At 43.1% G+C, this 14,315-nt stretch overlaps 1 protein-coding gene across 11 annotated transcripts in view; it reads left to right on the top strand.

Annotated features, from left to right (window-relative positions):
- Positions 1 to 14,315, top strand: part of LOC137420630 (inositol hexakisphosphate and diphosphoinositol-pentakisphosphate kinase 2) — a 196,018-nt gene that overhangs the window by 170,542 nt on the left and 11,161 nt on the right. For all 11 annotated transcript variants that reach the window (XM_078772474.1, XM_078772472.1, XM_068105857.2 and 8 more), the window contains 2 exons: positions 2,306 to 2,458; positions 11,256 to 11,381. In XM_078772474.1, coding sequence (XP_078628600.1) covers positions 2,306 to 2,458; positions 11,256 to 11,381 — 279 coding nt within the window. The remainder of the gene's footprint in view (positions 1 to 2,305; positions 2,459 to 11,255; positions 11,382 to 14,315) is intronic.

Genomic DNA, 14,315 nt, shown 5'->3' with positions numbered 1-14,315 from the left:
CTCATGGCAAGGTTTGATTAGGGAGTCCACATAGACAATTCAATATTAAATGTAGGTCATAATAAAGTGACCGGGCAGTTAATATATTTTTATTTAGTGAAATGCTCATGTTTTTTAGCATAGAAAAAACAATGGATCGCTTTCTCATCATCTTCTTGTTCATTACTTTTTCTCAACTTGTATGAGTCACGTTTTCTTTTCTTTTTGCTTCCCAAGTTAAGTTGGAGGCCTAACATGGCTGCCATGTGTTTCGGTCATGACCCAACCAAATGCTCCTTTTGCCTGTCCCCTGAGTGAACAGTTTGCTTTATAATCCTTGGCCCTTTGCTCTGGCTTTTAGTCCAGTTGTGCTTGTGGCTAATTGTTGTGATTATAATGTCTGCATCTATGAGTTTGTTGTCGGATAGTGACTACTTCTAGCCAGCTTGCTTTATTTTAGCATGTGAGGGTTTACACTTGTTTGTCAATTTTGCTGCAACTTCCTGGCTGTAACTGCAACTTCCTCACATGCTAAAACCCTGGTGTTGGTGTAGCGGCTAGGGTGCCGGCTTAGGATCCTAGGATCCTGGGTTCGAATCCCAGTAGATCGCTGAATTAACGCCAGGGGGGTTGACTCAGCCTGTCATCCTTTCGAGGTCGGCTAATTGAGTACCAGTTCACTGGTAATTCCCTGCTTGTCGTTAAAAGGCGGCAAAAAGGGTTGGCGTCAGGAAGGGCATCCGGCCGTAAAACATTGCTTCAAAAAGGGGACCGAAAAACAACAACAACCATGGTCCCGAAAAAGGCCAACCCCCGCTTTGCGGGGAAAAATGGCCTCTAAAGGTGGTTTTTTTCCTGGGTGTAACTGCATCATTTGATGTGAGTTTGCGTTAACTCTGCCGTACCTTCCACATCAATACAAGGCTATGTCAGGTTTATCTCTTTTAAACAATTATCTTCTGAGATCTCTCAGCTTGACCATTTTTGGCATGTTTCAGCTTTTTGGCTTGACTAGGATACCAGGGCAGCAGTTGCCGAACCCATGGGCTGATGGCATCATGAGCACGTCAGTCTTTTTACCGAAAGTGGTGTGTGCTGCGACAGCACGGAATTTTTATCCGACATGAACCCGAAAAGCAAAAATTGAGGCCTGCATACATCCATGATGGTTGAGTAACTTCCCAACCTGGGAGCTTCTGCTCTGAAAAAAAAAAAATCAACCATTATCTTTGACTTGCTCAAAACTGCCATGATGGGATCGAAAACGAAGCTTTAATGGTTCCGAGTGTCCACTGGAGTACGTACGCGGTCTTGCGGTGACATTGTACCAGCCACGAGCTTTTTTTATCCTCTCTCTCTCTCCCTGTTTGCCTGCTTTACTATGTTGACGTGTTCATGGAATTTATTTTTCATCCAGGCAAAGCAGCTCATTAGGCCCTTGTGCTAATTGCCACCAGAGGCTCTTCGCACTAAACACGTAATCACACTATGATAGCCGTGAAATCACAGGTGCTGTTTTCATTTTTATGCCCTGGGTTCCTTAGCAAGGAGGTGCTATGTGTTCAGAAGCCGGAATCACGTTTGAGATAAGTAATGAAAAAATGATGTTTGGCACGGCACCCAGGGTAATGAAATTTTTCTGGCACGGCACCCAGGGCTTTTCCACAGGTATGCCTCTCATCTGCAGGTGTAGGCAGACAGGTGGCAGTGGAAACGCACAATTGTTGAATCAAAGACTGATTGCCTGGAGGCTTCTTTACACCATCGAGGCCATCAACCAGTTCTTTCAATCACTATTCCCCTCCCTTCCCTACCATTTTCTACTAACCATTTTTAGCATCTTCAAAGTATGAGGGGAAAACTTTGGCCTTGCTCCTTATCCATTTTCACTGCTCAACTTGCATATCCCATCCATATGCTGGCTTCCATCTTTGTTATGTACTCTTCTGCAATGGCAAGTACACTCCTGCCATGCCAACCAGGCCAATGCACTCATAGTCAGCACGTCTCTGGATGTTGCTGCTTACAGTGAGGCCGTTTAAGGTGTTTTGTGGCTCCCGGTGCTTATGAGCATGCAGTGTTAAGATTGTAATGCACACACGAGCTCAGAATCAGCATGTCCTTGTTACTAATCTCCAGGTTTTACTCTTGAAATCCTCACTGCAGCATGCTGTTTTGTGATGTGGACATGTAGTGTTTGTCGACCAGCTAAGCGACCTGACCTGACATAGCACTGCACCCCCCATTTTGCTGGATGGTGATGTGGGTCGCAACGCTAGGCACACTCCATCCATCAGGCACTGACCAGGAACTTTGTGTGGTACAGGGTTCGAGAGTTACTCCATGGTGCCATCAATCTGCCCTCTGGAGACGTTGCACAACTCTCTCTCCCTGAAGCAGATGGATGCTTTCCTCACATCTTTGGCCGACAGGCCAGCGGGCTGCTTCAATGACGGCACACACTGTCCGCATGCCTCTGGTTGGTCAATTATTACATTTTTGTTGTTACAATTTTATATACAAGTTTATTACAATTATTTCATTACATTAGGTTCGCTTTTGCAAAGCTTGAGTGTTTTGTGTTTCTTGAGCTTTTGTTTTCAATTTAGACTTAATTGCTTTCACAACCAAAGATGATATTCAAAATTGCAAATTTATATTTTTGTTCCTTAAATGACAATCCCTTTTTATTTTAAGTTGTGACGTATGTCATCTTGATCATTATCTCGTGGGGTTTTTTTTCCCCAAACTGCCTTCAGTTTCTGTTCATCGCAAGGTTATGCACTTTTGCAAAATTATTTTGTGTATTTGTACCAATCATGGTGGCTCATGCTGTGTGGTGGCCCTGACCTTCTCACGTTGCATGGGAAATTATCATGGGAATCTTATTGCACTCTAACCTATTTGGTGCTGTGCACTCGGGAGTGCTGCATGATGCCACCCCGCTGTGGCTGTCTTGCTTTCTTTTACTCGATGATGAATATCATGGAAACGTTCAAGAAGATGCCTTTGTGCCAGTGTCCTGGTGAAAATTCTAAATTCCTTCCATGGGTCATTTCCTTGTATGGCATTCCTTCCACGGTTATTTCCTTAAACAGATCACATTTCTCATTATGACCCTTTTTATTTACTAGTGGGCCCATTGGACCAAATTTTCATTGGTCTTCACGGGCTTGTAGCACACGTGCCTGCTGTACTGCTTGAGCCAGATGTACTTGGGCCACAGAGTGGGGGAAGGGATTATACATTCGTTATTATTATTGCCAAATTATACAACTATTAATATTGTTGTTAATATTATTAGTATTAATGAATATATGCTTTGTTACAATGTTATCATTATTTTTGTTGTTTATTTTGTAATTGGAATGCCATTCTGCAGAAGGACCTATTAAGCTGCTATATCCACCTTAACATGGTGTGCGCTTAAAACATGGGAATTATTCTGGGTTCTTTGTAGTTAATTAGCCAAATCAACCCAGGAAATCATGGGGCTGCAGAGTCTTTTGAGTCCTCCGGGACTTTTGGGTCTTCTTGGTAGTTTGGGTCCTCAGGGTCTTATGGGTCTTTTGCATCATCTGGGTCTTTGGGGTATTTAGGGTCCGCGGGGTATTTGGGGTCCTCGGGGTATTTGGGGTCCTCAGGTTCTTTTGGGTAGAAGATTGTGATGGGGACCGCAAGGCTAACCCCCGCTCTTGCAGGGAAAATGGCCTTAAAATACCTGTTGTTGTTGTAGGTTCGTTTGGGTCAGCTGGATATTTATGGTCTTCAGGGTCTTTTGGGTCTTAAAGGGTATTCAAAAGCTGAAGGGGTCTCATCAGTAGAAAGGGTGAAAAGGTACATTTCAATAGTACATAATTAATTGATGGACATACATATTTAATAGACAAATAGTATGCCTCACGCTCGCGCAAATGCACACACACACACACACACACACACACACCTCGTCCATTTATAGTAGAATAATCAACACAGCATTCCCTGAAGCTCACCTCCATCGAAAGAACAGATCACATCTGATATTGTTTGTGAAACATGATGAAATCTAATTGGCGTTGACAATAGTCACATTTTATAATCTTTTTTTCTTGTACTAAGGTTGTATTTTGGCTGCGAAATAGCCACCATCATTGCACTTGTAGTTGCATTACTGTCTTTGCACACTGTCATGAGTGCTTTCTCCCATTGAGGGTAGTCCTGCTTTGTTGTTTGTGCAAACACTGTGAATCGGGGCCTGAATTAGTTAACTAACTTTTATTTATGAAATATATTGTTACGGTCCTCTGCGGAGTACTCCAAGTCCCACGCCTCACCACTGTGACGATCGTGGGTTAGATAACTGAACCCGACGAGTGCAGATAAAAAGACCAAGGACGCCATTGACAACCCCCTCACCTCTGGCCGAATGTTTGCGCCCAGTGTCGGTTTACCGCACATGTGAGCTGAATGAAGCAGATGGGGAACCGTGACTGCGGCTGCGGAGCAGCTACTAATTGGCTGAGTGAACCAACGCTGAGCGTCTCACTGCTATTAATTAACGAGCCGATTGGTGCTTGAGCTACTAATCTCAGAAGCGCTATCTAAAACCAAACCTGAGCAGGATAAGTCAAGACACGATAATAAAACTTCCTCACACTTTAAAGGCAAAAAGGCAAAATAAATCAAATTAAAGATAAAATTAAAAGAACGTAACCTTGCTCCCTCCTTCTGCTATAGTCTATTTAATTTATTTCCTTCATGGCCTCTAAAGGTGGTTCTTCACAAAGTAGAAAGTACATTGATCGACGAACAAAGGCATGTTTCAAGGAAAACCTTTGGTGTTGTCGTTTGATGTACTTTATGCATGTGTGTATGTACAGATTTCCACAATGGAACTTCTTACAAGCCGCGGTGCCTGTTGTTTTGAGTTTCGGAGCAAATAGCCACTGTGAGATCTGTCTGCAGGTAACAAGTGGTGAAGTTTGGAATTTGGAAGCAATTTCGCGAAACATCAGAGTTGCTCACGTCTCTTCTCAAGTGACTCCAGACCATAATCTCGTAAAACATCCAAGTAAATATGGTTGTTTGGGCCAAGAATAAGTCTACAAGCCCTTTTCTGAACAAATTCAATCACTTTACACTGCTTCTTTGTGATGCCGCTCGACCACACAGGAGCCCCGTATTCCAATATGGAGCGGACAAAAGATGTAAAAATGGTTACAAGATCATTGCTTGGAAGGGAGTGGTATTTTAACTTCCGAATCATGTGTAAACGACTGTTTGCTCTTTTAACAATGGAACTGGCATGTGCATCCCATTTCAAATCTGCCTGGGTGAAGATAGCCAGCAATTTGATGATATTACAATTTTGGATTACAACAACATTCAATGACAGGTTGGAAGGGTGTAGTTTGTTTTTAGCGAAACAGATGTCAAGAATCGCACACTTTTTGGGGTTTTGAGTGAAACAATGTCAACAATCACACACTTTTTGGGATTAAGGCACATTCCCTTCTCTACAGACCAGTTATCACGTTGTTCAAGAACAGCTGGCATACCAGATTCAGATTGATTGTTGTGCTTTTCAATAAATGTAAGATCAACAACATATTTGAAACAATGAATGGTTATCAAGTGGTAATTTCGTTGTGGCCAACGTTATTGATCATGGCCATAAATACAAGAGGTCCCAACTTTGTTATCTGGAGAACTCTGGAGTTGTTGCGGCGTGTCCACTCAGAAACCTTGTCAGCGTACTTGACACACTTCACGATTTGAAATAAAGTCATTTATCAAAGAAGCAAGAGATGAATCGACTCCCATTAGTAGGAGTTTTGAAATAACAATGATGTGATCGAAAGCTTTAGAAAAGTCTGGGAGCATAAGCGATGAAATTGATCCTTGTGTTTCTGCATGTTCTTGAGGTGTGTGCAGAATGTAAATCAGGCATTGTGAAGTTCATACACCTTTAATGTTTCCAACCTGTTTGGGGTCAAGGTTCTGCTTCAATTCATCGTTCGCTGTGCTATGAAGTGTTCTGCAATTTTTGAGGAATGGGCAGTTCGAGCAAATGGGCGCAAGTTGTCGATGATGCCAAGTAACGATTTTGGAAGAGGAACAACATATGCCCTTTTCCATTGCGCTGGAACTGTCTGTCTGTTGCTTGTATGACGCATTACCTATGTCCGGGAGATGTTCAGATCGTTCATATAAGAGAACTACCAGATACGTCTGTCAGAGATGTTGTCAGGACAGCTTCGTTTGTGGGATTCGATTTTGCCCAAGTTCTCGATAGACCTCCCATGGCTGGACTTGACAGATTGGGAGAGATGGCAAATACACTGGGAGCAAATAAGGATTCAGCGGTTGTAAATCTCCTGCAACGGATGCAAAGTAAGAACATATTGCATCAGAAATAGCTTGGTGATCTGATTGCTCGATATTCTCAACTGCAATATTGCGATGAGAGTTGCTGTTACCAGCTGTCATTACACGAATCTCGCGATACCATGCTGCTGGGTTTGAACTTTTTAAATGTTTTACCTTGAAAGTTTAGTACTTTCACTTTGCTGCCTTCATTTCACGTATGACCTTATTGCGATAATATCTCCATCGTGGACATTTTCCACTAAGGTGGAAGGCAAGCTGGAGTTTGTAGGCAAGCTGGGGGCAAGCTGGAGTTTGTATGAGAGGCTTTATGAACGGCGTTATCCATGCTTATCTTGCTGGTGTTGGTGACCTCATTGCTGTGGAAAGTAGGTGTCGATCGCCTGATGAAGCGTGTGATAAAACACATTGCACTTGTTGTTCACGTTCTTGGTCGACATGACCTCAGACCAATTGTGATTGATCACCCATGCTCCAAACTCCTGTGCCTCGCTCTCTTTCATAGGTCTTACAACTCGTTTGTGAACAACATTCCTACACAGAAGGGGGGATTTCGGTCTTACGATAACACACTGATGATCACTGAGTCCCAAAGGTGAAATAATCTCAACCGGATGATAATGGTCGCACGATTCGTTACAATCGTGTCCAGAGTAATATCGTTGTGAGTGGGCTCGTTCACGATCTGCACCATTGAGTGTGAAAGTAAAGTTCAAGTCAATTGAAATCGCCAAGAATGGTGATTCCAGTATCCGGCTGAAGACTAAGGATCTGATCTATCGTCGAGCTAAGATTTATCTAACAGCTCGTCTGGTAATGGACTGTTTGGGCGTAATAGACAGCAGCGATGACTGTGCTCGCTATCAATCGTGGCAGAAGAGGAGGTCGGACCCTCACCCAAATCACTTCAAGATTTCCAGAGACTGTAATATTCAGAGGTATAGCTTGGAGATGAAGCTTAGTGGAGATAGCAATGCCTCCTCCTCTTCGCTCCATCCTTGGGCACGAAAATAATTCGAAGACTGGAATACTTAAGTCCACAGTCTGATCAGGAAGAAACCAAGTTTGGTGATAGCTGCAAAGTCAATACTGTTGTGGTTCATGATGAGGGTTAATTCATCAACCTTGCTGTTGAGAGAAAATGACCCATCGGATGGCCTCTTGGCCCTCAAATGGCCCGTCGATTACAACAAAATGCAGCAGGTGAATGGCAACATGGGATATAATGGGCAAATAGGCTTGGATGGCATGGTGACATGAGGCGTGGCAAGGCAAGTAGGCAAAGCAAGACAGATCCAGCAGGCCTCCCTGGCCAGCCTCAAGCTGCATTCGTATCTGGAAAAAGAAGGGCATTAGTGGCGACAGATCATGCATCTGGTTTTAGCCCTAACATAACTGTCACACCAATCCCTCTAACTACTTATCCTTGCCCCCATTGCTCACCCCCTAAAACCAGCCTGTCTTTGCCTCGCTAATCCCGTATAACGAATCCACCCTTGCCCCCTTGTGTCCAAACCCTATCTTGCTAATTCCTTCTCACTAGTCCTGCTAATCCTCCTGTTAATCCTGATAATCCTCCCATTAATCTCTATTAATCCTGCTAATCCTCTGGCTAATCCTCCTGCTAATCCCTTCTCTCTTGTCTCTCCAGTCTATCTTGACTCTCGAGAAGAAATCAGGTCCTGCGTGCAATATTAGCAAAGGGTAAACATCCGTTCGCAGGTTACTGGCCTCCTCATGTGGGGTGGCTCCAGAAAGGGGTGAAAAATCAGATTTATGGTGTGAACGCGGAACATTCTACCTAACCTAATCTCTCAAACAATTCATTTTAGCTTTACTCTAAGATCCAAACATTCACACCAAGTGGTTGTAAACAACTAATTTTCCCCACCTCTCCACGTGTTGGTGTCTGTCCATTGTGGGATAGTCCTCCATTTTTCCTGCCATACCCTCGTACGTTTCCATGGCTCGGCGGTGTTGCTTCCCTGCCAGGACCTTCCTGCTTTTCTCTGACTTTTTTCCACACCCTCTTCAATCCCACTCTTCTCTTCAAGTCTTTAAAACAGCTGTTCACCACTTTCTCATATCTTCCCCCATCCAAAACCTTGATCTTTTCTACCCCGTTAATCCACCCCAAACCCACCTCCTTCAAGTTCCCTGTTTTCTTTCCTGAAAGTCCTTGTAGTGTCCATCTTGTTTATCCCGTGTGCCCTGCCCCAGCACTCACCCTTCCATAGATCTCCCGATGTCCCTGTTCTCTACTGTTGTTGTGCTTCCCTCTTGTCTCCCGCTCCCTTTATGATATGGTATATACGTTAGCTCTTACAGTCGTGGCCAAAAATATTGGCACCCTTGCACTCCTTTCAAATAACTCACAATGTTCCTTAAAAATAAGTTGAAATTGACAAAAGTATTTGGTCTCCAGAATTCTTGAATTCACTGTTGACATTACAGAACCTTTGTTTTTGATTCAGAACTTAATATATCCTTTTAAATCAGAAAATAAAAAGAAATGGCATTGACAAAATTATTGACACTCTGGACCATATTTTCTAGCAAACACGGCCTTTGGACAAAATAACTGCAGTCAAGCGCTTCCTATGGCCATGAATGAGCTTCCTACACCTCTCTACTGGCAGGTTGACCCACTCTTCTTGTGCAAACTGCTCCAGTTCTCCCAGATTTGAAGGGTGCCTTCTCCCAACTGCTGTTTTCAGATCTCTCCACAGGTGTTCAATGGGATTTAGATCTGGACTCATTGCTGGCCACTTCAGAACAGTCCAGCGTTTTGTCTTGGAACCATTCCTGGGTGCTTTTTGAAGTGTGTTTGGGGCCATTGTCCTGCTGCAAGACCCATGCCTTTCGAACCTTCGACGGAGCCCCAGCTTTCTGACACTGGGTTGAACATTGCACTCCAAAATGCCTTCGGAAGCTCCTGATTTCATGATCTTGTGCACACATTCAAGGCACCCAGTGGAAGAAATGGTGCATTATTTGAAAAAAGTGCAAGGGTGCCAATATTTTTGGCCACGACTGTATACGAGCCTCGACTTAGCCTACAAAAGTACCCAAGGGAAATATAGTATGATTAAAGTGACGTTATCATTCACGTGGTCTTGCAGCCATATTGGATCAAAGAAAAAAATAACCTTAACAAGCAGAAGAGTTGGCTCGCACCAAATCTTCCTCAAGACTGCGTGGGGTAAGTATTCCACGAATACCATCTAGTTATTTTTGGCACCGAATGTGGCATTATACACCGCCCAAATAACAGCATCTGATTACTGATATAACCACCTTTAGAGGCCATTTTTCCCCGCAAAGCGGGGGTTGGCCTTTTTCGGGAACCGTGGTTGTTGTTGTTTTTCGGTCCCCTATTTGAAGTAATGTTTTTTACGGCCGGATGCCCTTCCTGACGCCAACCCTTTTTGCCGCCTTTAACGACAAACAGGGAATTACCAGTGAACTGGTACTCAATTAGCCGACCTCGGAAGGATGACAGGCTGAGTCAACCCCCCTGGCGTTAATTCAGCGATCGACCGGGATTCGAACCCAGGATCCTTGGATCCTAAGCCGGCACCCTAGCCGCTAGCCCAACACCATCTGATTACTGATATTGAACTGAAACTTGGTAGGGGACATGTATTGCAAAGCAATTGTCCCTCTTGTTGAATTACCCTTGCAATATTGATCCCAAAATCAAATCAATTCCCTCTTGTTGAATTACCCCCACCTGCACGGTGAAATGGGTGCTAAGTTATAATCCAAAGATTGTGAGACTAACATGGAAGGACACAAAAAGAGTAGAGTGAGCAGGGGTGAGTTGAAGTACTTAAGTACCCTCATGTGCAATTGTGGGAACCACTCCCCTAGTAAATTGTCAACAAAAGGTGGACATTGGACAGTAGGAAAAAGTTGACAAGCTGGTGTGTGTGTGTGTGTGTGTGTGTGTGTGTGTGTGTGTGTGTGTGTGTGTGTGTGTGTGTGTGTGCGTGCGTGCGTGCGTGCGTGTGTGTGTGTGTGTGTGTTTTCTACTGTAGCTTTCTGATGTGAAATGTGATAAACCAAAATTATCCTCATTATCTCCTGAGTTTATGAGGCCAAGTAACTTCAAATAATCCGGAAGAATTCCCATGTTTTAAACACACGCCATGTTAAGGTGTATAGGTCAGCTTAATGGGTCCTTCCGCGGCAATATAATTACAAAATGAATACCAAAAAGAATGACAACATTGCAACAAAGCATATATTGGTTAATACTAATAATATGAACAACAATAATAAGTGTCATTTGACAGTAATGATAACGGGTGTATAATTTCCCTTTCCCCTTCCCCCCTCCAACTACCCTGCCCTGACCCAAGCACATATGTGTTTGGTGAAGTGAATGCAAGTTAATGCTCAAGCAGTACAGCAGACAGGTATGCTACGAGGCCATGAAGACCAATTAAAATTTCGTACAATGGACCAACGGGGACCCACTATTGAGATAAAGGAAGATGTTTGTAATACCGACCAACACCAAAGGTGGCGATATTTCCTCCAAACGTCAATTTTGGAGTTTCAGTGAAACCCACGTTTTCTCCATTTTAGTAAAATTTACTTGCTTTACAAACAAAGAAGAATCGATTTCCTTTTTGTGAAAGTGTTCCCTCCTTTTTAATTATTTTCCCCCCTTTACCATATTCATAAATGTTTCTCTGGAGATTGCAGACCAAGGATACCGATCCACAAGTGAATGTAGATGTGATTTCAAACTTCAATTTTCTGTCTGGCACCACATTGAAATTGCATGTTTGTCATCATTACTTTCTGCTGATGCTCTCACCTTGCCATGCTTTTCTGGTGGATTCTTAAGTATCTGTTTCCTTTTGACCAGGCAATATTGACTCTGTAAATGTGTGCAGCTTTGACATCGGGACTTGAGTTTCTGCCAACATCCCAGTTGGTATCGGTTCCGCCAGTCCCACATTCAGCTTTGGCTTCCTCCTTCACTCCTCTTCACTTCCCCTATGGCAGCAAACGCTCTTGGTGTAAGTGCCACACATGGGTTCCTTATGGTGCTGTGTTCACCTTGTAATAACTTCATAACACATGGCAAAAAACAACAACTTTATTTCACGAATGATGTCATGTACTCTGGAAGGCTTATTGGAGGAATTTAATCAGTCCTACATTTTTGTTGGTGTTCATTTTGGATATACCGTGAAATGGGGTGAATAGGGACAGCAAGGTGAATAGGGACACAAACTGAAAAAAAGTTCGGAAACTTTTTTCACTGAAAATTGATAACCATACTGATTTGTTGATATTTGGGTTGAAAGTGTTCTCTTGTTTTTTTTTAAAGCAACTTATAGTCCCTATTAACCCCATATATGGGTTAAATAGGAATAAATAGGATTGTTATGGCTATCCCTATTCACCCCGTTTTACGGGTGAATAGGGGCAGTCACTAATACAAAAAAATAATCATCAAGAAATAGGGACAGTTTGGAGAAACTTTTTATCCCATATTTTTTTTCATTGGCACCGTGGTTTATATTATGGGTGCATATTTTGTGCATCCATCTATAATATATATATAACCACCTTTAGAGGCCATTTTTCCCTGCAAGGCGGGGGTTGGCCTTTTTCGGGAACCGTGGTTGTTGTTTTTTTTTTTGGGTCCCCTTTTTGAAGCAATGTTTTACGGCCGGATGCCCTTCCTGACGCCAACCCTTTTTGCCGCCTTTAACGACAAACAGGGAATTACCAGTGAACTGGTACTCAATTAGCCGACCTCGGAAGGGATGACAGGCTGAGTCAACCCCCCTGGCGTTAATTCAGCGATCGACCGGGATTCGAACGCAGGATCCTCGGATCCTAAGCCGGCACCCTAGCCGCTAGCCCAACACCAGGGTCATCTGAGCTATCAATTTAGCAACAAGTTGGAAACTCAGGATTGTTTCTTGATTATTATTTTTTTGTATTAGTGACTGTCCCTATTCACCCGTAAAACGGGGTGAATAGGGACAGCCATAAAAATCCTATTTATTCCTATTTAACCCATATATGGGGTTAATAGGGACTATAAGTTGCTTTTAAAAAAAACAAGAGAACACTTTCAACCCAAATATCAACAAATCAGTATGGTTATCAATTTTCAGCGAAAAACGTTTCCGAACTATTTTTCAGTTTGTGTCCCTATTCACCTTGCTGTCCCTATTCCCCCTATTTTACGGTAGTGTGTGAGGAAGTGCCTGCCTTGTAAAAAAAAAATACAAATCTGAGAAGTGCTTGCCTTGATTTGAGTAAAACAAACTCCCTGGCTTGCGAAGAGATGGATACCCATAAACGAACGTTTGTACATTTGGAGAGAACACACGACCAACAATGTAACACAAGTGATTAAATATCCTTCTACATAATATGTATGCAAAAATGGTAATGTTTTCAAACTCCACGCCCCCCTTCCCCCAACCTCCCCTCCCGCATTTCCACTCATCCAACCTTCTACTTTCCTGGACATTCTTATTCATTTTCCCCCTTTACTCCCAATCATCTGCTCCTTGTTTTTTTCTTATCCTCGGCTCCCTTACTCTCCTTCTTCTCCTCGATCCTCGCTTTTCTTCCTTTTCTCAATTTTCTTTGTCAATTTGGGCATTCTCCCCTCGCCCCCTCTCTCCATCATCTTACATAATATGCCAATTGCCCTAAACCATTATTCTTTTGACATGACACAAATAAGCAATATCGACTTTATAATCACATATTGTAAAAGGGAGTTCGCAATAATAGAAACTTTAAATGCGCAACACAATCTTCTTCCGAAGTTAGGTCTTCGGCCGAACTCAGATGGCAATGATCCTCAGCTTCCAGTCCTCTCGATCCAGCATTGCATGCCAGTTCCTCTGTCTCCAGGCCCATATCCTTCTTCAACGTGTTGATGTAGTTGAGAGTTGGTCTGCCCACTTTGGCCTTCCATGTTTGTGTGTCCAGAGTATAAGATTGGAAAACAGGTTCCCTTTTGTGGCGGTAGCAGTGCCCATCAAATCTGAGACTTCATCTTCTCATTTTAACTGGCGACCTTGGAAGAGAACCATGGTGCTCTTTATTTGTCCTATCTTCAGACCACTGGATACTGAAAGGTGAATGAAGAAGTAGAATATAACATCCATCAAGTCCCTTCTTGTGGATCGTAGTGAGGCTACATTCTTCACTTCCATAAAGCAGGCCGGACGACTGTTGCCAAAAACAATCGTTCCTTGATACACCAAGAAGTACAAAACTTCCTGACGCCATCCTTGGCGCCAGGAAGGGCATCCGGCCATAAAAACATTGCCTCAAACAGGGAACCATGATTGTCATGGGGCCCGCAAGGCTAACCCCCGCTCTAGCGGGGAAAAATGGCCTTAAAACGATCATTCATTCTTGATACACCAAGAGTGTCGACTTCCATATTATTGAAAGTTTGTTGCAAGCTCTCCTTGCGGCAGCTTTCCTCCCTTTGATATCCTGAACAGTTGTGTTAACCCAGAAACCAAGATCCTTTAAGTCATTGACTGTCTGAAGTTTTATTCCATCGTTTGATATGATTGAGACCTCTCTTTCGACTGCTTGAATGCCATCACTTTCGTTTTATTAGCATTAATTGTTAGCCATATCGTACCGGCACGTGTTTGAACTCTCGATAAGTCATTGCACTTGCTCAAGTGAGGCTATGTCATCCATACATTTTAGATCAGTATAAGAACCTCTGCTTTGACTCTTCTACTTTCCTTTGTTGTACTTTGAACCCCAATTCCTCCTGCCCTTTGATAGCGTTTCTGAGTATGTAATCAAGAACTATGACACAGGTTAGGGGCAGGGATGTCTCCCTATAGTCCTCCGGCTAGAATTTTGAAAAGCTGTGTTTCTCCATCGGGTGAGATGATCTTTGCATATGTATCCTTTTACGTATTCGAAATCGCCTTCACAAGTTGATCAGG

The sequence above is a fragment of the Myxine glutinosa genome, chromosome 2 (assembly GCF_964187855.1).
Source record: "Myxine glutinosa chromosome 2, kmMyxGlut1.1, whole genome shotgun sequence".
Taxonomy (NCBI): Eukaryota; Metazoa; Chordata; class Myxini; order Myxiniformes; family Myxinidae; genus Myxine; species Myxine glutinosa.
Note: the sequence above shows the minus strand (reverse complement) of the source record. Positions and strands in the feature narration are given on the sequence as shown.